The 22,693-nt window shown below is 46.3% G+C and overlaps 2 protein-coding genes across 10 annotated transcripts in view; both read right to left on the bottom strand.

Moving 5' to 3' along the window:
• ST3GAL3 (ST3 beta-galactoside alpha-2,3-sialyltransferase 3) overlaps nt 1-3,698 on the bottom strand; it is a 274,394-nt gene extending 270,696 nt beyond the window's left edge. For 3 of the 7 annotated variants that reach the window (XM_053575924.1, XM_053575923.1, XM_053575925.1), the window contains exon 1: nt 2,256-2,414. The gene's annotated coding sequence lies outside the window, so the exon portion shown is untranslated. Of the gene's footprint in view, nt 1-2,255; nt 2,444-3,155 lie in introns of those variants that run through there. The other 4 variants (XM_053575919.1, XM_053575926.1, XM_053575920.1 and 1 more) reach the window with 3 other exon arrangements.
• A 1,124-nt stretch (nt 3,699-4,822) lies between these two features.
• Nucleotides 4,823-22,693, bottom strand: part of KDM4A (lysine demethylase 4A) — a 57,531-nt gene continuing 39,660 nt past the window's right edge. For 2 of the 3 annotated variants that reach the window (XM_053575915.1, XM_053575914.1), the window contains exons 13-22: nt 18,734-18,915; nt 16,748-16,952; nt 15,674-15,750; nt 15,021-15,076; nt 12,565-12,721; nt 11,880-12,065; nt 10,090-10,260; nt 6,421-6,540; nt 6,169-6,261; nt 4,823-6,035 (exon numbers count right to left, since the gene is read on the bottom strand). In XM_053575915.1, coding sequence (XP_053431890.1) covers nt 5,895-6,035; nt 6,169-6,261; nt 6,421-6,540; nt 10,090-10,260; nt 11,880-12,065; nt 12,565-12,721; nt 15,021-15,076; nt 15,674-15,750; nt 16,748-16,952; nt 18,734-18,915 — 1,388 coding nt within the window. In that variant the 3' untranslated portion in view covers nt 4,823-5,894. The remainder of the gene's footprint in view (nt 6,036-6,168; nt 6,262-6,420; nt 6,541-10,089; nt 10,261-11,879; nt 12,066-12,564; nt 12,722-15,020; nt 15,077-15,673; nt 15,751-16,747; nt 16,953-18,733; nt 18,916-22,693) is intronic. The other variant, XM_053575916.1, reaches the window with a different exon arrangement.

The raw sequence follows: 22,693 nt of genomic DNA, 5'->3' as shown, positions 1-22,693 counted from the left end.
AGTGGGGACTACATACAGATGTGCATCATCATGCCTAGCTAATTTTTATATTTTTTGTAGAGACGAGGTCTCACTATTGCTCTGGCTGATATTGAACTCTTGGCTTCAAGAACCCTCCATTTGTGGCCTCCCAAAGTGCTAGGATTACAGACATGAGCCACCATGCCTAGCCCTGTATTAATTTTCTGTTAGCTCCAGCTTCCGTTGCTTCCTTTGCTCCACCCAGGACAACGATACTGCATTGTTGCCAACAACCTGCTTTTGAACAGCCTCATCTCCTGCTTTTTCCAGCATGAAACCCCCTAGAATCACCCATGAACATTTCAGGTTCCTCCTGTGCTTCTACCATCCTCACTTTCTCATCTGCTCACTTTTCCTTCCTCTTCAGCCAGCCAGGTCTACCCAGTCTTCATGGCTCAACTCAGCTTCTCTGTGAAACCTTACTTAAACACATGGATTTCTCCTTTTCCTAATTTCTGACAGTACCTACTACCTTGGAATTCTGGAGACCATATCATCAGTTACCATTTCCATGTGTGTGCTTTACTCCCACCACTATATTATAGGCCCATTAAAACAAATTTTGTATCTGAAATGGTTTTAAGCTCCTCCTCAGTCAATGCCTTGCACAAAATACGTACTTAGTAGTTACTGTATTGATTGATCCAAAGTTGATTAGTCTCTAACACTATGAACATATTGTTTCATCATTAATAATTTACTTTACTACACATTTAGACATGTGAAATGGAGAGATTCATTCACAACTTAATACTTCAAAATATCCCCTTAAGAATCCCCTACTCTTAGAATCTGTTGTTACCTAAGATTATTTAAAAATACTATTTGGTCATAAATTTTTGTATCAGCTTCCTTTAATCCTGTTGATTTAAAGTACACCAAATAGTTTAGCAATTGTCACTCCAAAATGTTGTGGGTTTTCTTTTCTTTCTTTCTTTTTTTTTTTTTTGAGACAGAGGGTCACTATGTCACCCTTGATAGAGTGCCATGGCATCACAGCTCACAGAAACCTCAAACTCCTGAGCTTAAGCGATTCTCTTGCCTCAGTCTTCCAAGTAGCCGGGACCACAGGCACCCGCCACAATGAAGTCTCCCTCTGTTGCCAGGGCTAGAGTGCAGTGGCAGATGCATAGCTCACAGAAACTTCACTCCTGGGCTCAAGTAATCCTCCTGCCTCAGCCTCCCAAGTAGGTAGGACTACAGGTATGTGCCAAGATCCTCCGCTTATCTTTCCATTTTTTGTAGAGATGAGGTCTGGCTATGTTGCTCAAGATATTCTTGAACTCCTGGCCTCAAGCATCCTCCGGCCTTGGGCCTTCCAAAGTGCCAGGATTACAACCTCCAGCCACTGCATCCAGCCCCAAAATGATTCTGACTAAGAAACAACCTAATTTGTCATAAGGACCGTTTTACTTTCAGTAACCAGGTGTTGTCTTCTACCTTCATGTCCAACTACTTATAGTATAGATAATTCAAAGTACATCCACATAAACCTTTGTATATTTTGCTTTCTGGAATAACAGCTGCCTTCATTAGTTCCTCCTTCAGTTAATTACAATGATTCAGTTCTCAACGTTTCATTCCCTCACATGTAGAGATACACAAAAATGAGGCTTATTGAAGAATCATAAAAATGAGCAACTTTGTAAAAATATTCGTTGAACACTCCTAACCAAACCTGCTTTCCTCACCTCCTCTTGCAAGCAAAGTCATCGAGAAGACAAGAGGTGAAAGTGCCAGATGGAAAGGAAGCAAGAAAGGCGTACTTTGCCAATGAAATTGAGCCGGTCCCTTAGAACATCTGGCCCCAAAAAGAGCAATAAGCAATGACAACCATGACACTGTTGACTCCTGCTCAGCCTTTCCCTGTACTTCTCCTTCCTCTTGCCATAGCGGGGCTTAAATGACAGCGTCCTAGCCTTGAACCAAGGTGCGCAGCGCTGCGGGGGTCTCGCTCGGAGATGACCTCAAACCGCTAGACCCGAGTTCGGCCCATTTTTGCCCCCAGGGCTAGCAACCCCCTACCCAGCCGAGATCATCCAGTGATTGGGCTCCCAGCCCATGGGTCAATTGGCCTGTACCCCGACCCTTCCTTCCCCAGCACCAGCGTACAGGCTTCGTGCTCCTCCGGGCCCAGAGACCACAACCAGCAGGGGGGTGGGGGGCGGGGCAGCGCGGCGACCTTTAGCTGCGGTGTGCCGTCACGCCCCGAAGCGCACCGGGCAGGCCCTTACCGCAGCGGAGAGGGAGACAGGGTGGAGGCGGCACCTGGTCCCACGCGAGGCGGGAAGGCGGAGGCGACGACGTAGGCGGCGGCTACAGCCGCGGGGAACCCCGACGGGCGCCCACGACGCGGTGGGCTTCATGGGCGCCGCCATAGTGGAGACGCAGCTGCGGGAGGGGCGCGCGGCCGCGACCAGGTCGGGCAGCCGCGACCAATGGGTGCGCAGGAGCAGGGCGGGGCGCCGGGCTAGCCAATTCGGAGCCACGCTGCCCCGGTGGGCGGGCGGGCGCGTGCCCGGGCGGCCCAGAGAGCGCAAGAGCCGCGAGTTCCCTTGTCCGCACGCCCTGGGAACGTGGGCTATTGGCTCTGAGGTGGCGTGAGGCTCCGCGGACAGAGCCTGCCCTGCCTACCTTGCACCCCTACCAGTGCACGCCTGACCATCTAGGAATCCTCCATCCCCGGCCTCCGCGGCACAGAGGGCAAGATCTGATCGGCAACCACGAGGACCCAAGTGCCTGTTTCCTCGCCAGTGCGGGAGCTCAAAATGCAGAGTGGTCATGGTCACTACACGCTGACGGACACCTCATCATACTCTTGTGTCGTGAGCTCCACCAGCCCACTCCCTGATGTCCAAGGATTTGGACCTCCGTGGGCCTTGCCCCATCCTATCGGGTAAGGGCGCGGAGGTCCAGGCTGTTACTGCGCATTAACTGCAGGGCCTCTTAAGTGTGCTCAGAACGGGCACATGGCCCCCCTGGCCCACATAAGCTCCGCAGCTCTCTTCCACCCCACTCTCATTCTCGCAGCTGAGCTCAGACATCATCCGCCTGGAGCACAATTTTAAACTTAATTACTTGGAGAGGTCAGAGTAAACAACTGTTATCCTAGGATTCAAGTACAAAGACCCTACCTTGCTAAGGTAAGGCAGTTTTCTCCCGCCAAAAAGTTTCTAGGAGGAGGCTGGTCGGCAGATGCATGGCCTTTGGCTGGAGTCAGACTTCTAAAGACCGAACCTGGCGGCACAGGCAGCCAGTTGGGGAGAGAAGTACGGCTTTGTGAGATTTGGGAAAGGCCCATACCCTCTGAGTTTCGATTTCCTCAGGGTTATTACTTTGACCAAAATGAAAAGTGCAAAGTTCCTTGAAAAACGGCCAGCTGGGATTAGAGCAGGCATGTAATTTGCAGGTCCTTCAGCAAGGTTGGGAACACTGGGGCCATTGAGAGAGACAGGAAGGTCTGAGATCTGTGGAGAAAGACTGGGGAAATGCTCCAAAGATGTGTCCTCCAGGGGTTCAATCACCAATCCACTAAAGCCTGACTGCCTAGCCTCTTGGGAATTTCCGTGCAGGGCAAAGAGGTCAAACTTACTTTCTTGGCCCTAGGAGAGACATGGCATATAAAAGCATCTCTGAAATCTGTTCCTTTCCCCTTTTCCCACAATAAGATACCAAAGAGCAACTCCCTTCTGATGTGGGGCCACAAGGAAGCAGTGAGGGAAGCTGAGCTGACCCAAGCCTGTCTTGCACCAGGACAGAACCATACAAGAGTATCTAGCTATCCAACAGCCAGCTGGAACAGGTCTGCTATACCCAAGTCCTGCCCCTAGTCATTGCCCCCTCTCTGCCTGTGGCTCCCATCCTTGGGCCCCTTTTCAACTTCAGGGGCCCAGGTGAAAAGAACTGGGTGGGTCTCTCTCCAGGGAAGCTTCTCACCAACCTCAGACAGTTCTGAACAGCTTCAGGACCCCTCTGGGGGCTGAGTCCCTTGTTCTTCAAGCACCTAAAATGCACTCCCTCCTTGAAACTGGTTCCAAAATTTGTATAGAACACAGATGCTGGGCGGCGCCTGTGGCTCAGTCGGTAAGGCGCCGGCCCCATATACTGAGGGTGGCGGGTTCAAACCCGGCCCCGGCCAAACTGCAAACAAAAAATAGCCGGGCGTTGTGGCGGGCGCCTGTAGTCCCAGCTACTCGGGAGGCTGAGGCAAGAGAAATCGCTTAAGCCCAGGAGTTGGAGGTTGCTGTGAGCTGTGTGAGGCCATGGCACTCTACCGAGGGCCATAAAGTGAGACTCTGTCTCTACAAAAAAAAAATAAATAAATAAAAAAAAAAAGAACACAGATGCTGGCATGGACCTCAGCCAAAGAAAATACATCAAACAACAGATCAGACTCTGTTGAGAGGATTCAGCAGTCTATAGTGCTTCTTCTATTAACCTCCTGCCCATCTCTCAGGCAGGGGATGCAATGCAGAGGTGCCCATAGCCAGAAATGTCCTTGCTCCATTAGGTCCCACCATGCTTTGCCTAAAAAAGAGCTTAACAAATTAAAATTGAGAATCAGTAATGCTTAAAAAAAAAAAAAAAAAAAAAAAAAGAGCTTCACAAGAGACCCATCTCTTTGTAACAGCTTTGAACATCCTACCTTACAGATTTGTAAAATATGCAGCCCTGTCCCAGAGTCTGAAACCCTAGATACACCCACAGCCTGACCCTGGGCTACTACTTGACCTCGTTAGGGCAGAGACAGCCAATCCTCTGCTCAACAAATTTTATTGCTAAGGACAAGATAATGCACCAGTTTTCAAAATAATTTGGTTTATAGCGTTCATAAGTAACAAAAAAGGGGTAAGTATTATACATTTGATTCTTGTATACACCAGGTATAGGTGTGAAGCCCTGCAATCCTGGGCCAAGCAAACAAATTCATGAGGAGCAAAAACCTGTTTAACCCCTTCAGTGTTGCCCTCTAGTCCCACCCCCACCCCCAAATCAGCTCCCTCCCCCACTAGTGGGCCTCCCCAGTTATTTCAACCTAACCCTCCCAGCCACTGGCATAATTACAATATCCTGTTGATAGAATCACCTACCAGGCTCTGCCTGCTACCATCATTAAAATCCCCACTTCAGGGTAATCCCCACCCAAACCGGCTAATACTGTGCCACAGGGGCTCTGTGCCTAGTGTTGTGGCACACACCTATCTTAGCCCTATGTGCTCTTCAAAGGAAGACAGAGATGGCATCAACTCCTTAGCATCTCAACACTGCAGCTCTGCCAGCACTTTCCTGAGGCTGTTCCAGACCTGGACACTTGCCATACCTACCACCAGCCAAGCCCCAGGGGCCTTTACTCAGCTTAGCTGAGGGCAGATTTCACATTTTGGTTGCCCCGCATAGGCAAGGAAGAAAGTAAAGGCCAGGGGCTGGCAAAAGCTGGTCCAGACCAAACATACACGCACGCACTCACACATGCACACAACACACATAAATACAAAAGTGAGCATGGGGACAGGCACCAGCATCTCTGCCCAGTCGGTACAGGTGACTGTTAGGAAGCTAAGTCCTAGACCAGGAACAGGGCGATCAGTCCGGCCAGCACAGCAGACCCCTTTTATAGACTGGGGCTAGGGTAGCCACAGGATTCCAGTGCTCAGCCCCTCAGTTGCTGTCATGTGTCCAAAAATGGCTTGTCCTTTCACTATGGCAGAATGCGATGAGGATGGGGTAAGAAGATGATGGGGTCAGTTATTTCATTCCTTTTCTTTTTACAACTTCACTTTTAGAGACTTCAGAGTTCCAAATGTCTGCTGTGCTGTGGAACCCCAGAGTGCGCTTGCCTTGATGGCTGGGAATCTGTTGGACCCTGGAAGCACCTACTCCATGATGGCCCGGTATAGTGCAGGCTCAATATAATCTTCCCGGTATCTTGAGTTGATAACTCGTTGCCGTTTCTTTTCTTGCTTAACCTCTTTCTCTGTGAAAATCTCATTGAAGCGCATGTCTGAGGCTACCGACTATGGGAGAATAAGCAAGCCAAAGAATCACTTTATGGTCACCTACTCCAAGAAAAACACAAAGGGACACATCCTTGCCTTGTTCCCTCCCTCCAAGAAAGGAACCAAGGGCACAGAGAAAACATACACTCACCAGTCTAGACTTGACTCTCTTGGGAAGCTCTTCATCCAGAGTATATACATCGTCTCTCTTAACTACAAGCTGTGAGCCATCCTCAAACTCCACCTACCAAGGAAGCAAAGACCTTTGGCTAGGAAATCTTTACCATGTACCATGGCAATTCCCTGCAGCAAAGTTCTCCCAAGAGCAGACTCGGCTCTGGCCCAACAGGCTGCAATGAATTAATTACATACCCCCAACTACCTCACAAGAACCTGTGGCTACCTGGTACATCTGGATGGGGTGGGAGGCCACAAACTTGGCTCCATAGACTTGGCCATCTGTCCATCTTACTTGGACCACTTCCCCTTCAGCAGGAGGACCCAACTGGAGACAGTCCTGGCTCTGAGGAAACAACAAGGAAGGAGAATGAAAGAAAATCCATTTCAGCACAATGATAACTGCCATCTACTCAGGGAAGAATGAACCAGGAGAAAATTCCTGCCCAATACTCCAAGCAAAACAGCTCTCTCTGGCCTGAAAGATGCAATAAAAACTCACTTGCTAAGTCAAAGCCTGCCCCACATCTCCATCCCCTGCTGCTTCTAGGTGAAAAAAAAGAACTGCTATAAAAATTTACTAATACATAGAGATAGGTCCCATAATCTAGAGTCCTTCTTGCATTCCCTCAACACTTCCTCTAAGGGTTCCCAGGGCTCTGCCACACAGAAATGCTACAATACTCAAAATGTGTTCTTCATAGGAAAGGTATGAAAAGAAAATATCGCCTACCATGGGATTTGGCAAAGGACTTTATAACTTCTACTCCTTCCAGAAGTGGGTAGGTATCCTATCGTGAGTCCTCACCTTAGCAAAGGGTTTATGTATGTAGTGTGAAGTCAACATACGTGCACGCTGGTTGAATGAAAGGTCTGATGGGTAGATTGTAAAAGGGTCCTTAAGGGTATGGCTTAGGAAAGTACACATGGGGGAGGACAGTAAGTCTAAAAAGATGTGGATGTTCACAATGCTCTTACACAACATGACAAGAGCTAGAAAAGGTCTGTCCTGTCCTCTCTTCCCATGTGCCAGTTCATTTATTGAGCAAAAACAGTTCTATAGTGTATAGAACTGTTCATTTCCTAAGTAGGTGATCAAGAAATATAAATATATTTTGTATCAATCTAACAATTAAGGTGAAACTACAGCCCCCCTCCAAATCTGATAGAAGTTTTAGCTAGCCAAAATGTGACCTTTAATAAATCACTTAGGTTCTTTGCCGGGCGCGGTGGCTCACGCCTGTAATCCCAGCAATGTGGGAGGCTGACGAGGGAAAATTGCTTGAGCTCAGGAGTTCAAGACTCGCCTGAGCGACAGTGAGATCCGGACTCATGAAAAAAATGGAAAAACCCAGCCAGGCGTTGGGGTGAGTGCCTATAATCCCAGCGGCTTCCAGAGGCTGAGGCAGCAGAGGCTTCGGGAGTCTGAGGTTGCAATGAGCTACCACGCCCACTGCACTCTGCTCAGGGACATAGGGTGGGACTCTTGTCTTAACAACAACAACAAAAAAATTACTTAGGTTCTCTGCAATTCAGTTCTACATCTTATAATAGCAGTTCTCAAACAGTAGACCAGGAACCTCTGAAGGGTTCCTGAGGCACTTTTAGGAAGCATGTGAGGCCAAGACTATTTTCATAATGTTAAAAAACTAGGGTTTTTCTTTCTTTTTTTTTTTGAGACTGAGTCTCACTATGTCGCTCTCAGTAGAGTGCATCACAGCTCACAGCAACCTCAAACTCGTGGGCTCAAGCAGTTCTCTTGACTCAGCCTCCCAAGTAGCTGGGACCACCACAATGCCTGGCTATTTTTTGTTGCAGCTGTCACTGTTGTTTAGCTGGCCCAGGCCAGGTTTGAACCCACTACCCTAGTACCGTAACCACTGTGCTACAAGTGCCGAGCCAAACACTAGGCTTTTTCATTGTGCAGATCTGTAGTGCTGGAACCAAATCTATGATGGGTTCAAAAGCTGGCACCTGAGCAGAAATAAAAGCACTGGCCCCAAGTTCTGCTTATTGTTACTGCATTTTCACCATTTGCACTCACAATTTGGGGGGGTGGGGGGGCGGCAAAAACCCAGTTTCACATAACAATGTCCCTTAATGGAGCAGGAAAGGTTATTAATTTTGTTAAATATTAATCACTAAGTACACGTGTAAGTATTGACTGATAAGACAACTCTGGCTACAGACCAAGGTATGGTGCTTGTCTTGAGAGGAAAAACACCCGTGTAACAGTTTGAGTTGTGAGTACACTAGCTTCTTTTAACATGGAACAACAGTTTTTATTTGAAAGAAATGACTAACTATGGTTACTTAAGACTTGGGGATTTGGAACTTCTCGAAAATGAAGTAAAGCTTCTCACTTCAAGGAAAACAAGAGTAAGTATCTACTGCCAATATAAAATTCATACTTTAAAGCCAAAATTGGAATTTGAGAAAAAGTTGCATTCACCACCGTGAGCTTGAAGCTTTCCAAAATCTCTTAAGTTTTTGGATGAGATTAGTGATACAAATGGGGTGTCCAATGCATGAAGATTTTCTAAATGACCAATGTATGATGTTATAAAATCATGCATAAGTGGAAAATCCATTCTATGTATAAGGCAGATTGATGGATTTTAATGTAACACAGTATGAAAAGTTCACTGACATGCTTTCAGATTCCACACTGCAACTAACTTCTAAGAAACTGCCACTTGTTGACTTTAGATGGAGTATCAGAGGAGAATAATCACAATTATCTGAAAGGCTGTGAAAATACTTCTCCCCATTCCAATTACATATCAGTGTGAGGCTGAATTTTCTTCTTACAGTTTAACCAAAACAATATATTAGAATAGATTAAATCAAGAAATGACATAAAAGAGATATGCAAAATTATAGAAAATGGCATTCTTCTCGTTATTTGTTTCAGAAGTTACTTTTTATTTTAAAAATGGATTATTTTAAATTAGCCTGTTTTAATTTCTAAAAGTAAATACTGATAAATATAATCCACAAAAACACACACTCTTTGGGGTCTTCAATAACTTCTGAAAAAGGGATCCCTAAGATCACTGTTCCATAGAGATAATACCACCTACTTCTCAGAGTTGGTATGAGAAGTGGAAAAGAGATTCTTGACATATAGCACTTATCACTGTGCCCAGCATACTATAAAACCTTAATAAATCAGAGCTGTACTCCTGATACAAACACTATTAATATCATCCTCAATAAAGATCTACCTTGTAACTAATGAATATGCTTTTAGCAAATAGGTTGCTAATGTGGTATAAACATGGGAAATACTGAATCTGTTAAAGGAAGAAATGGTTTCATTCTTCTCCACCTCGGTGCTTAGTCTACCACATGAAGAGGCAGGGCTGGGGTAGGGGAAACCTGAACTAAGTTGTGAACACTGAGCCAGGAAACCTAGGATTGGGTTCAGGCAGTATGTCTACAATCTCAAGGTGTTGATGACATAAGCAGGCCAGAAGTGTCCCCAAGGACTTAGTCCCAAAGTCCTCAACTGAAGAGACAAAAGCAGAATCCATACACTTCCAAAGAGGGCCTGGTAGAAGAGAAAGTTAGATACTTTTGAACATTACCCAGCTACTAAACAGTGAAGCTGATATTGGCAGGTGGGTTTGACCAAAGCCTGAGCTTTTCCACTGCGCTAGAACCCCTTACAGTATATATGCCTGTTTCAAAGAATTACAGAAAATGTTGACTCACCCAAACTTTTAGGGAAAACAGGGGACTTAGTGGCACAAATGCTTTCTGTTTGGGGATTAACCGATGGGACCATGGGACTTCGAAGAAAAGGCAGGCAGACCTACAGCCAGTCTACCAAACCCAGAAACATCCTTCCTCCACCCCTCCAACTGCCCAAAAATCTCTTCCCAGACATTACCACTATGTCCTCAGGATAAAGATTATCACTGAAGGAACCATCATCAAAGTTGACTTCATAGAAGGTCTCAGTGGTGAGCTTGACCACCTCACACTGGTAGAAACGCCCATTCTTATGCTTGCTAATGACCTTCTGGCCTGCAATGATGCTCTGCAAGGCTCCCTTGGCACGCTGGAAAAAAACAGAGGCTTGGGTTACTCACACATGCAGACCAAGATTAATTGGTTCCTCTTTATCTGGGAAAGATAAGCATGGGAATGTAGAAGTAAAAAGGAAAGAAAAGATGGGAGTTGAAATTGGCCTTCCCAGATATCCATATACCACCTGAGGCACTGAAAGAAACCAGTGTCATATTATTCTCCAAAACTTAAAACTTCCCTAGCTCCAGCTGGGCACCTAAGTTCAGTGGTTAGAACTCTGGCCACATGCACCAGGGCTGGTGGGTTCAAACCCGGCCTGGGACTGCTAAATGAAAAAAAAAAAATAGCCAGGCATTGTGGTGGGCACCTGTAGTCCCAGCTACTAGGGAAGCTGAGGTAAAAGAATCACTTGAACCCAAGTTTGAGGTTGCTGTAAAGCTATGATGCCACAGCACTCTACCAAGGGCGACAGAGGGAGACTGTCTCAATTTAAAAAACAACAACAAAACAAAACTTCCCTAGCTCCTAGTCCATAACTGGTTCTGACCTCAAACTCTCTTAACTCTCTTGTGACTTCCCTGTTGTTGCCACAACTGACCAAATAGCACTTACTGATGCTACAGCAAAGACATACATCGAAGTATCCAAGAAGGCCAGGGACAATGGCTTACACCTATAATCCTAGCACTCTAGGAGGCCAACCCAAAGGATCACTTAAGCTTAGGAGTTTGAGACTAGCCTGAGCAACAGCAAGACCCTGCCTCTACTAAAAAATAGAAAAGACTGGCTCGGTGCCTGTGGCTCAAGCAGCTGAGGCTCCAGCCACATACACCAGAGCTGGAGGGTTTGAATCCAGCCCAGGCCTGCCAAACAACAATGACAACCACAACCAAAAAATAGCCGGGCACTGTGACAGCCACCTGTAGTCCCAGCTACTTGGAAGGCTGAGGCAAGAGAATTGCCTAAGCCCAAGAGCTGGAGGTTACTGTGGGCTGTGATACCACAGCACTCTACCCAGGGCAACAGCTTGAGGCTTGGTCTCAAAAAAAGAAAAAAAAAATAGAAAAGATAGCTGGGCATGGTGGTGGGCACCAGTCCTCCCAGCTACCCGGGAGGCTGAGGCAGGAAGAACACTTGAGCTCAGGAGTTTGACGTTGCAGTAAACTACGGTGACAGAACTGTACTCCAGCTTAGACTACAGAGCAAGATTCTGTCACAGGAAAAAAAAAAAAGTATCAAAGGAGAGACTCAGGTGACCCAGGGTCCTGCCTCCCCAGGGAAAAAGCTCTACCAGGTCTTAGCACTAGCTGTACCCTCAACCAGAATGCTCCAGAAGACCTGAAGTTCACATGTACTTTTCTTTTTTTATCCCTCCCCTCTTCCCCTATAAAACGCCCTGCTCCATCTCAGTTCCTGATTGCAGTTACTAACACCATCCTATTAGCATCCTTCCTGCCTCTCAAGGGAGTAACCTGAGTCATCTTAATTCATAATACCTCACCCCTTCCATCTCGTAATCCCTTACTCATTAGCACTCTCCATAAAGCATAATGCTTGAGGAAATATTTGCTGACAAAATAAATGGAGAGCACACAGAGAAAATGATCCTGAAAACTGTCCAGAGGATTCCATAATAGCAGCTTCCTTCACCTCCAAATTAGGAATCTTGTGCCGAAAGCAGGTGATGAAGACAACAAAAGGCCAGTCATCTGGCTGCATCATCACGCCAGCAGCCTGGGCACAGCTCACATGGAAGGCAGTTGGGCAACGGCCGTGAGAACACTGCACACAGCAGCCAGCAGTTCTTTTCCTCCGCTTCTTACAGAAGATGCATTTCTGCAGCACAGAGGAAGAAAGCCAGTAATTCCAGGAACTTACAGTAAAGCCTGCTCTGCTGTCCCCCATCTCAAATGCATAGCCTAATTAGCAAAAACCAACTTCCTTCCCAAACATGACATATACACAGCCTGTTCTAATTTGTCTGGTTATGGGTGTCCTCATTTTTTTTTTTTTTTTGTAGAGACAGAGTCTCACTTTATGGCCCTTGGTAGAGTGCCATGGCATCACACAGCTCATAGCAACCTCCAACTCCTGGGCTTAAGCGATTCTCTTGCCTCAGCCTCCCGAGTAGCTGGGACTACAGGCGCCCGCCACAACGCCCGGCTATTTTTTGGTTGCAGTTCAGCCGGGGCCGGCGCCCTACCGAGTGAACCACAGGCGCCGCCCATGGGTGTCCTCATTAAGGGTAGGAATCACAAACTCTGACCCAAACCAAGAGGTAAAGGTGAATATTGGGCCAAACAGAAATTGTCTATTCTCTTCCACACAGACTTACAGGTAGGGTATTTATGTAGAGTCTACAAGCCTGTCCCTTCTTCCTTACCAGTTTGAAGCGAGGCAGGGGGATTTTGCTCACATCCACTGGACTTCTTTCTGCAATGTTGACAAACCTTGCTTCCAGAATTGCCACAGCACATGAAACATGGACCCACCTGCCAAAAGGCAAAGGTTACTACCTCAGTCACCTCTAGGCCCAAGGCTCTGTGGCCTTCTCTTCTAATGTGAGCCTGGTGACAGTGTGTCTTTCCTCACCCAGCAAGTTCCTAGGACCCAGGAAGACGAGAATCACAAGTATCTCTACACTCATTACATGCAAACAGTTCCCGAGATCACATTGCCCTGGGTTAACACCCGAGGTGGTCAGGCTTCTTACACAACTTATTCACAGTCTACTGCAAAATAAGCAAAGCCACACCTAACTGTGTAGCAAGTTTCAAAGAGTGAGAATACATTTTAGAACTCTATATAGACCCTTTTTAACAGAGGACCCAAGTACTTCCTGAAAACATCTTAGCTGTGCCCCAGACTGCCTATATCACAGCTCTCACCCTAGGTGTCTGCACAGTCCTTTCCCTCAGACCGAAATGACCTTTTCTTTCAAGTCCCCTTTATCCCTTGCTTGAGCATTCTTTTTTTCTTTAGACAAAGTTTTGCTGTGTCACCCAGGCCTAGAGTACAGTGGTGTGATCATAGCTCACTGCAACCTCAAATTCCTGGGCTCAGGCGATCTACCCACCTCAGCCTCCCAGAGTACTAGGAGGTCAGATCCAAGCCCCCATTACTCTGAAAGATGTGCTCCATGGATCAACTTGCAGAGGTCCTCAAACTTTTTAAACAGGATGCTCAGTTCACTATCCCTCAAACCGCTAGAGGGCTGGACTATAGTTTAAAAAAAAAACTATGAACAAATTAATTCCTATGCACATTCCACATATCTTATTTTGAAGTAAAAAAACAAAACGGGAACAAATACAATCACACCACCTCATGTGGCCTGTGGGCCGTAGTTTGAGGACCCCAGGATTAAAGTAAATTCTGGGCACTTGGGGAAAATGACACACACTAAGATGAGAACAACTAAAGCAGTGAAAGCTCTTAAAATCAGGCCATGGGAAAACCTACAATAGACAATGTTGGGGCCACACAGAAGCTGTCTGCAGCCCTGGCAGGGCTGCATGCGGGAGTAGGGACAGATTTGTTTTGTGTGTCCCTGGAGGGCAGAACGGGGATTAAAAGGTGAAAGTGAGAGGTTCAAGCAGAGCCACTTCCACTCCGAATAAGGAAGGATGTTACCAACACTGTCCTGCAGTTGTGAGGAACACAATGATCTCACATAATGGCACCAAGTGCCTATAAAGGCCTAGAAACAGCAAGCAGAGCAGCCATCTATCTGGAACAACATGACAGGGGTCCCAGGAGGGGACCAGGGAGGCAGGAGGCTGGGTGGTATGTATGCTGCAAGTTCCCACAGGATTTCACTTCACAACAGGGCATTCTCTGCCAACCTTATGTGTAGTATCCATTAGACAGCCAGCTCTTCCAGGGCAAAAACCTCATTGACCTTATATCTGTACCTCAGAACAATTAAAGACAGGACTGACAACAAAGTTTCAGCTCCATGACGATGAGGTTCCAGATAGCTGAGAAGCCCAGAAGCACCTGTATGTAGATTTGATTCCACAGAGGGTGGGCCTGAGTTCTCCTCCCTGTCCTGCTATCCTCCTTGAGGATGCCCACCTCTCTCCACCCGGCAGTTCCAAGCCAGGAAGTGTGCCCTGAGGGAAGTGCTTCCTAGCCCCATCCAGCCCTGTAGACCAGCCCAGCTGTAACAGGACAAATGTCCTCACATGTAGCCTGCGAAGTCTCTGCATCATCTCCACGAGGGGCTCATGCTCTCCTGGGTTCATTTTTAGCTCCTCCAACAAAGGAGGATGCTACTCCATCTCTGCTGCAGAGGGGAAACTGGAATTGCAAAGGTCTAGGACTGTTTTGCTTCCCATGGCATTCTAGTTTTAAAATTAGTCATGGAGGCCAGATGCGGTGGCTCACACCTATAATCCTAGCATTCTGGGAGGCCGAGGCAGGTGGATTGCTCGAGTTCAGAAGTTTGAGACCAGCCTGAGCAGAAGCAAAATCCTGTTTCTAAAAATATCCAGGCATTGTTGCAGGTGCCTATAGTCCCAGCTACCAGGGAGGGTGAGGCAAGAGGATCACTTCAGCCCAAGAGTTTGAGGTTGCTGTGAGCTATGGTGCCATGGTACTCTACCAAGGACAACACAGTGAGACTCTGGCTCAAAAAAAAATTAGTTTTAGAGATGCTATTCTAGCTCCACATAACGTGCTTCCCAAGTCCTCATCAGTCATTCAGAACATCTCTTGCCCTAGCAATGTTGCTGCAAGCTGCTTCAGAACTGTGTCTGTCTATTGCAAGATGCTGCTCAGAAAACCTACCTGTCATCATTTGCTCTTTGTAGGGCCCCTCCTCTTAATGAGCATAAACAGCAGTCCTACCAGGAAAATAGAGGAAAGAAAGTGTTACCAGCTAGTCATTAACATCCAGTCTGCTCTCCACTCGACATAAGCAAACAGTGTAATGATGGCATGTGGGGCTTCACCTACACAGCACCTGAAACCAGGACTCCCCTATAACAAGGGGAGGCCACTTAGGGCTAAAGCGTACCAACTATTTGCTTGACTTAACATAATCTTTTTCACTATCACTGTTAATAACAACTGTAAGCAAAGACACAAAAGATACTCTGCTCAAACTAGAGGCACTTACAAGGCTCTGACTACTTCTTATGTAGGGTATTGCCTGGTTCCAAGGGGTACAATGAACAAAAAGCTGCAAAATAAACTAACTGAGCCCCTTCCTGAGGCTCTGACCAAAAATGGCCAAACTCTTATGCCTCCTCCACAGGAAGGACTCTACTTGATCTTCACATAGGAGCAAACGCAGCTTCCAGACACATTGGGCAGCAACCTCCCACTGTCATAGGATTTATTCTCACCATCCTCTCTGACATCATTGCGTAGCAGGCCCTACCAAGAAGTATGTCTCGCCCTGATTGTACCCCAAGACAGCAATGGTGTGAGGGACTCACCTCCTCCAGGGCATTGGCTGCACACCGAGAACACATCCAGTCTTCAGAAGCCTTTGTAGGGGGGACCCCATAGCAACCTAATAGGGACACCAAGATGAACACATTAAACCCAGAGGTCAGAGTCAGAAGGTACATAAGCAATTCTTTTCCATATACCACCCCCACAGCTACAATGAAATCTTACAGAAACCCCTGAATTCTAGAGTCTGAGTCCCCAGGGCTCACTGTACAGTATGGCCCGAAGTCTCAAAAAGTCAAAAACTGATTCACTTGTATAAGCACCTTTAGATTCACTTGTATAAGCACCTAGTGAGTAGCAGACTCCTGACACCTGCAACCAAGAAGACAGCACAGGGGCAGCGCCTGTGGCTCAGTGGGTAGGGCACCGGCCCCATATACCAAGGGTGGCGGGTTCAAACCCGGCCCCGGCCAAACTGCAACAAAAAAACAGTCGGGCGTTGTGGTGGGCGCCTGTAGTCCTAGCTGCTCGGGAGGCTGAGGCAAGAGAATTGCGTAAGTCCAAGAGATGGAGGTTGCTGTGAACTGTGACGCCACTGCACTCTACTGAGGACAACAAAGTGAGACTCTGTCTATAAAAAAAATAAGAAAAAGGGCGGCACCTGTGGCTCAGTCGGTAAGGCGCCGGCCCCATATACTGAGGGTGGCAGGTTCAAACCCGGCCCCGGCTGAACTGCAACCAAAAAATAGCCGGGCGTTGTGGCGGGCGCCTGTAGTCCCAGCTACTCGGGAGGCTGAGGCAAGAGAATCGCTTAAGCCCAGGAGTTGGAGGTTGCTGTGAGCTGTATGATGCCATGGCACTCTACCGAGGGCCATAAAGTGAGACTCTGTCTCTACAAAAAAAAATAAATAAATAAGAAAAAGAAGAAGACAGCACAGAGATGACTGGTCCAAGTATGAACCCTTGGAAACAATGACAATCTATCAGCAACAAGCTCTCCGGGAACACACAAGCAACCTCTGGATGGAGGACTGGGAGGCCACCATGTGGCAAGGACTTCTAGTGAGCAGCCCTGTGCTTAGGGTACAGAAGACAGAAAGGTGAGGGACACTCACTGGCATGGACTCGGACGCTGCACTTCTTGCAGGAAACCAGAATGCTGGTGCCATCCTCCTCGAGGTAAGGGGTAGAAAGATTGATGTCTGTGCTGCAGCCAGTTGAGGTGAAGCACATTTCTGGAATTAATGGCTTGGTCCTCTGCTTCTGGGGGGCTAAATCTGCAGCATTTCCACAATTTTGACTAAGGCCTCCAAACTCAACCTAAAGGGAGAGAACAAGTGCACACCTCAGTAAGCGCATGCCTAATGCTCTTAGCTCTCCACCTGCTCCATCAGCAGAAAGCTAATGTTCTTATGGATATGACTGTGGATATAGCTCCTGGTGCACAGCCATTATCCCAGAGCTATTAATTGAAGTTACCTCTAATGACTCAAATTCAATCTCTCACAGCAGCACCAAACAAAGGCCCCTGGAGGACAACTGAGAAAAGGGAGCTGGGTAAGAGGCAACTGGGGTTTCAATCTTCCCAAACCAAGTGGTAATAAAATGCACTGAGATGTTAGCTAGGCTGCTACTGTGGGCTCCCCTGTGTGCTACACTGTATGGGGACCCTGCCCAGGGAGGGAACACAGAGTAGGTGCTAATAGGCCAGGGACAGACCTGATTGCCTCCAGTGGTCCATGTCAGGTCACCTAAGGTACAGCCCTGTCACATGGCCAGAGCACCACCTGTGATTCCTGGCTTGGGGCCCTTCCAGGAAGAACATTATGTCGACATATTGTCCCTGGCAAACTACACCAGAAGCAAATATTGCTGGTTCTGCCACTGGATGGCACCCTCACCTCCCCCGCCCCCTCCCCAAGGGTCAACATTCATGAAACTCTGACCTTCACTTAGTAAATCTGCTGACAGTTACCCACCAGGCCATTTATTTCCCTTACAGACAATGGTACATAAAGTTCTTTGCCTTTGCTTTTTGTCAGAGGAAAAATGTAATGTTACTAATCCAAAGCGTGTTTGCATTTTTCAGTAAAAATGAATCTGGGGCCCTGTCAGGCTTAGTGGCATCCATGCTACTTTAATTACCACAGGGGAACCTCACTTACCTACCTGCCACCCTGTACAGGCCCCAGCTAAGACTGAAGCTGGACCCCTTAGCACTCTCCTGGCCTCCTAGAGCTAAACCCAAAGAGGCCCATGATGGTGAAACCATCAATGCCCCAGAGTGGGGAGCTTGCACTGAGCTCAGCAACCCTGCTGCCCACCCCACTCTGCCTCAGTTGGGCCCTCTGCTCCTACCCCTCCTGAGTTCCTTTTGCTACAGGTAACACCCACTGTGGCAATGGAAAGGGAAAGAAGACAACATTAGAGGATCTGGCTTTTTATCTCAAGTATAGACTGTATTACAAAGTAATTACAGTCCTCCACTCACTGGCCAGACTAGGAACCACTGGCAGGAATAATCACTGACTAGAATGACAATAAAAAAGCAGACTCGGCTTGGTGCCTATGGCTCAAGCGGCTAAGGCGCCAGCCAATACACCTGAGCTGGCAGGTTTGAATCCAGCCCAGGCCCGCCAAACAATGATGGCTGCAACGAAAAAATAGCTGGACATTGTGGCAAGTGCCTATAATCCCAGCTACTTGGGAGGCAGAGGCAGGAGAATTGCTTGAGCCCAGGAGTTGGAGATTGCTGTGAGCTGTGATGCCAAGGCACTCTACCCAAGATGACAGCTTGAGGCATTGTCTCAAAAAAAAAAAAAAAAAAGCAGATTGCTCTGCAAACAATGGAATGTGGGCTGAGTGCGTGTGCAAAGGGAACCTAAATCACAGCCTCAGGGCACCTCCAAAGCATTCTCCAGTGAAAACCCACACCGCTGGATTATCTGCTTGACAAAGCCTGACCCAATACACAGATAGGGTAGAGAATGCTAGGGAAAAAAGCCTTTCCCAAAGCAACCAGTGACAACGTACCCATCACAATTAAGTCCACTATCCCCTGATTGCTGGTCCTCAGTCAACAATGGGTAGAACAGGCTTACCTGATGGTAAGTCTGGAAGATCATACAGACAGCGCAGTGAGGGGCTTGCTGGGCCATGCTCTCATTGAATTCCTTTTCAGCCTCAAAGTTCGGAGGTCGGTTCTGCCACAACTGGCTCAGGGGCTTAGCCCAGGCCTCGGTCTCCTCAGCCTCTTCCTCAAGGGTGAGCTGTTCAGATGTCTCTAGAGGAAGGAACAGAAATGTGAGTTAGCACCAACCCAGCACATGTATGGCTCTGCTTGGTGAGCAGATGAGCTGAGCCAGGACTCTTGGTCCTAAGTTTGGACTAAAGACACCCAAGGGTGATAAAGGCAAAAGGCAGAGTGGACAGACTCTTTCAATGCCTAGATTATGCTATGGGAGCCCTGCCTATGCCTTTCTCAGGCCAGAATGATTCATGATCTCTATCCTTCCTTTTGCCCCAGGAGCTTGACCTGCCCTGTTCTCCTGCAACAGCTGTCCATTCAACCTCTCTACCCAAGGGCAGCAGAGCAAAGCACTATCTTGCCAGAAACCACATTATTTGATGTCTCCAAAATGTCGGCACATTAAGTCCTTTCCTTATGGAGTTTTCCCTTTAGTTGTGGTGAAGTTAAACAAGGAAGGAATGCTTTGACTCTGAGATTTAGTATGGAGTCATCAGTTAACTTTTCCCCCCCCCAAAGTTTCAAAAAATAAACAACTAATATTTATAAATAAAAATAGAAAATAATTTCAAAAAACAGATCATGCCAAATCTTACAGACAGTAGAAAAAGAAGAAATACTTCATTCTACTTCATCTGGATATACCTGATACTTAAATTGGAAAAAATGTATTATCATAAAGGGAAATTACAAACATATTTCAATTATAAATGATAATGCAATATCCTAAACAACATATTAATAAGTTGAATTAAAAATTATTGTTCAAATAATGTACTTTGGTCAAAATTAAATCCAATTTATGTGAGAATTAGTCACTATTTTCTTTTCTTTTTTTTTCTTCTCCTTTCCCTCACCCCCTCCCTCCTTCTCTGTCTGCCCCCACCATATCACTAATTGTCTTTAATTGTCCTCATATCAATTTGAATACATAGGATTCATGCTTCTCCATTCCTGTGATGCTTCATGAAAAATAACGTGTTCCACTTCCATCCAGGTTAATACAAATGCTGCAAAATCTCCATTTTTTTTAAATGGGGGGTTGAATAGTATTCCATGATATACATATACCATAGCTTGCCAATCCATTCCTGGATTGAGGGGTATTTAAGCTGTTTCCACATTTTAGCAATTGTAAATTGAGCTGCGATAAACAGTCTAGTACAGTGTCTCTAAAAGTTTTTTTTTTCCTTCTGGATATATGCCCAGTAATGGGACTGCAGGATCAAACAGGGGGTCTAAACGTTTCTCCATTTTTATCTGACAATGTGAATGTCATTTTTTTGGCATTATTATTATTGCTCAATATTTCGTTGCAGCAATCATCTGATTTCTTTCCCGAATGTACTTATCCTCATTCGTTCTTTATGAGGTTTTTGTTTCTAGTCTTTATCTTAAACATTGTTATTGTTATTAAATTTTAAGCCTTTTTAATTCTGTGAAGGCAAAAAGTAGAAACCAAATAAACACATGTACATGTATATAGAAAAGAAAAAAATAAATAAAAGAAAGAAAAAATTCACTGGGGGCAGATCAGGTGAGTAGGAAGGGTGTCCCAATACAGTTATCCAGGCCCACAGACAGTGCCATGTGAGACAGTTATCCAGTGCCACAGACAGTACATTGTTGTGATGCAAGAGCCACACCTTCCTCTTGCCAAGATTTTCAGTTATGATTTTCCTGTTTCTCTGTTGATGTTTCTGTTTCTCTGTTATGCTTCTCACGGTCACCTGACAATTTTGATGCTTAGTTCAATGAATTTTTGCTATGGTTTTGTCAGTTCTCTGCATGGTGGCAAGTTCGCAACTGAATTGTCAGACCTCTGTATTTATATGCATGTATGTTTCCATTATGGGTATCTATGGGACACATCTTGCTTTTTCTTCACACTTTTCAGGCCTATTAATGCCTTGTTTGAGGGCTTTTTAATGTAACTAATTTCTTGTGCTCAATCTCCTCATCTGTAAGATAGGGGAGTAATAAAAATACTGAGAATCCTGAAAAATATAAAAAACAAGGAAGGAAAATAACAAGAAACTGGCAAAGCTTAAAAGTTATATTCCTGGCACTCTGGGAGGTCAAGGCAAGAGGACTGCCTATAGTCAGGAGCTCAAGACCAACCTGAGCAACAGACAAGACCCTATTTCTACTAAAAAATAGAAAAATTACCCAGGCACAGTCCCAACTACTCTGGCAGCTGAGTTAGGAAGTTCACTTGAGCCCGTAAGTTTTGAGGTTGCAGCAAGCTACGGCTGGAAAGGTCAGTGGGATACCTGCCTATTTTAGGAAAGCCTCCCTAATCCCTCAAGGCTCTACCAGAGAAAGGCAGAGCCACACATTCAAGATGAATCCTGTTCCCAGATAATGCCCTGTGTCTAGACCAAGGCTGGCAAACGACTCAGCCCCCTCAAGAAGCTAAGAATTGTTTTTACTTTTTATTTTCTTTAAAGAGACAGTGTCTCCCTATTTTGCCCAGACTAAAGTACAATGGCCACTCACAGGCATGATTATATATACTACACTATAGCCTCAAACTCCTGAACTCAAGCAATTCTCTTGTCTCACCCTCCTAAGTACCTGGGACTACAGGTCCATACCACCATCCCTGACTTTATTTTTACATTTTCAAAGGGTTAGAGATTTAAAAAAAAGAAAGACAGACAATAATGACCACAGAAACCAATAAGGCCTATAAAGCCTGAAAGGACTGTAAAGCCTAAAATATTTACTTCCTGGTGCTTCAGCGACCCCTGGTCTATAAGAAAAATTGTATCTCTTAGGTCCTGTAACCAGTAAAGCATACAAGTCATCAGGCCTCACCACTGTGTATGGAAGGAAAATCCCCTCTGGTACATCTTCCTAGAAAATGGGACACACTGCTGAATGGAAAACAAAAATGTTCGCTCAGAAAACTAGTGTGAGTGACAAAGGAAGCACACTTCCCAGCTTCCTCTAAATGAGTAAGGGCACAGCCTAGCAGCTCTCCGCAGAAACAAGGAACAGAAACAAGGAAGTAAAGAAAACCCCATCGTAATTCTGAAGGTTGTATTTGATAGAAGCAGAAGCAAATATCAAACTAATATCCAAAGTGCTTTTCCAGATACTCCCCCCGTGAGGGAATTATAAGAAGCTATAATTGCTGTCTGGCTTTGACAAGTGTGACCAAAGAAAGCCTCAGATATGCAGCACCTGACAACAGATGGGCTCTGTTCCAGCTGTGCCACATTAGACCCCAAGTAGACCATTGCAACTAGCTGTGGGCCAAGGAGCCAGCAATCCCCAGCTACGGCCCCTCCAAGGAGCTTCCTGCTTCTCCCCAGACAGAAGTGCTTTTGAAAAGGCCCCTGAGATCTATGCTAAGGCAGCCCAAGGGAACCTCTGGGACATGCCTGCACAAGGTACCCATTTGTTCATTTCTGGCAACACCAGCTCAGTGTAGATAAACAGTTTTCTGCTCAGCCTTCACAGTCATGTTTAATCTAAAGCAGCGGTTCTCAACCTTTGAGTCACAACCCACAGGAACTGTATTAAAGGGCCATGGCATTAGAAAGATTAAGAACCACTGATCTAAATGATCTGGCAGCTGTCACTGTGTAGCCTCAGCGAAGGTGACTATAGCACAAGGACACCAATGCAAACAATTAAAATCAACCCCTCTAAGCCCCATCGTTCAGGCCTAGTCAGGAGCCATGGCACTCAAAACACAACCACAGACACTGTTCTTCACCCTGCAAACAAGAGTGACCAAGCTAGGAAGGAAAAAACAGAAACAGAGAGGCTCAAACTCATACTTAAAAAATTAACACACTGGCTG

The sequence above is a fragment of the Nycticebus coucang genome, chromosome 22 (genome assembly GCF_027406575.1).
Source record: "Nycticebus coucang isolate mNycCou1 chromosome 22, mNycCou1.pri, whole genome shotgun sequence".
Taxonomy (NCBI): Eukaryota; Metazoa; Chordata; class Mammalia; order Primates; family Lorisidae; genus Nycticebus; species Nycticebus coucang.
Note: the sequence above shows the minus strand (reverse complement) of the source record. Positions and strands in the feature narration are given on the sequence as shown.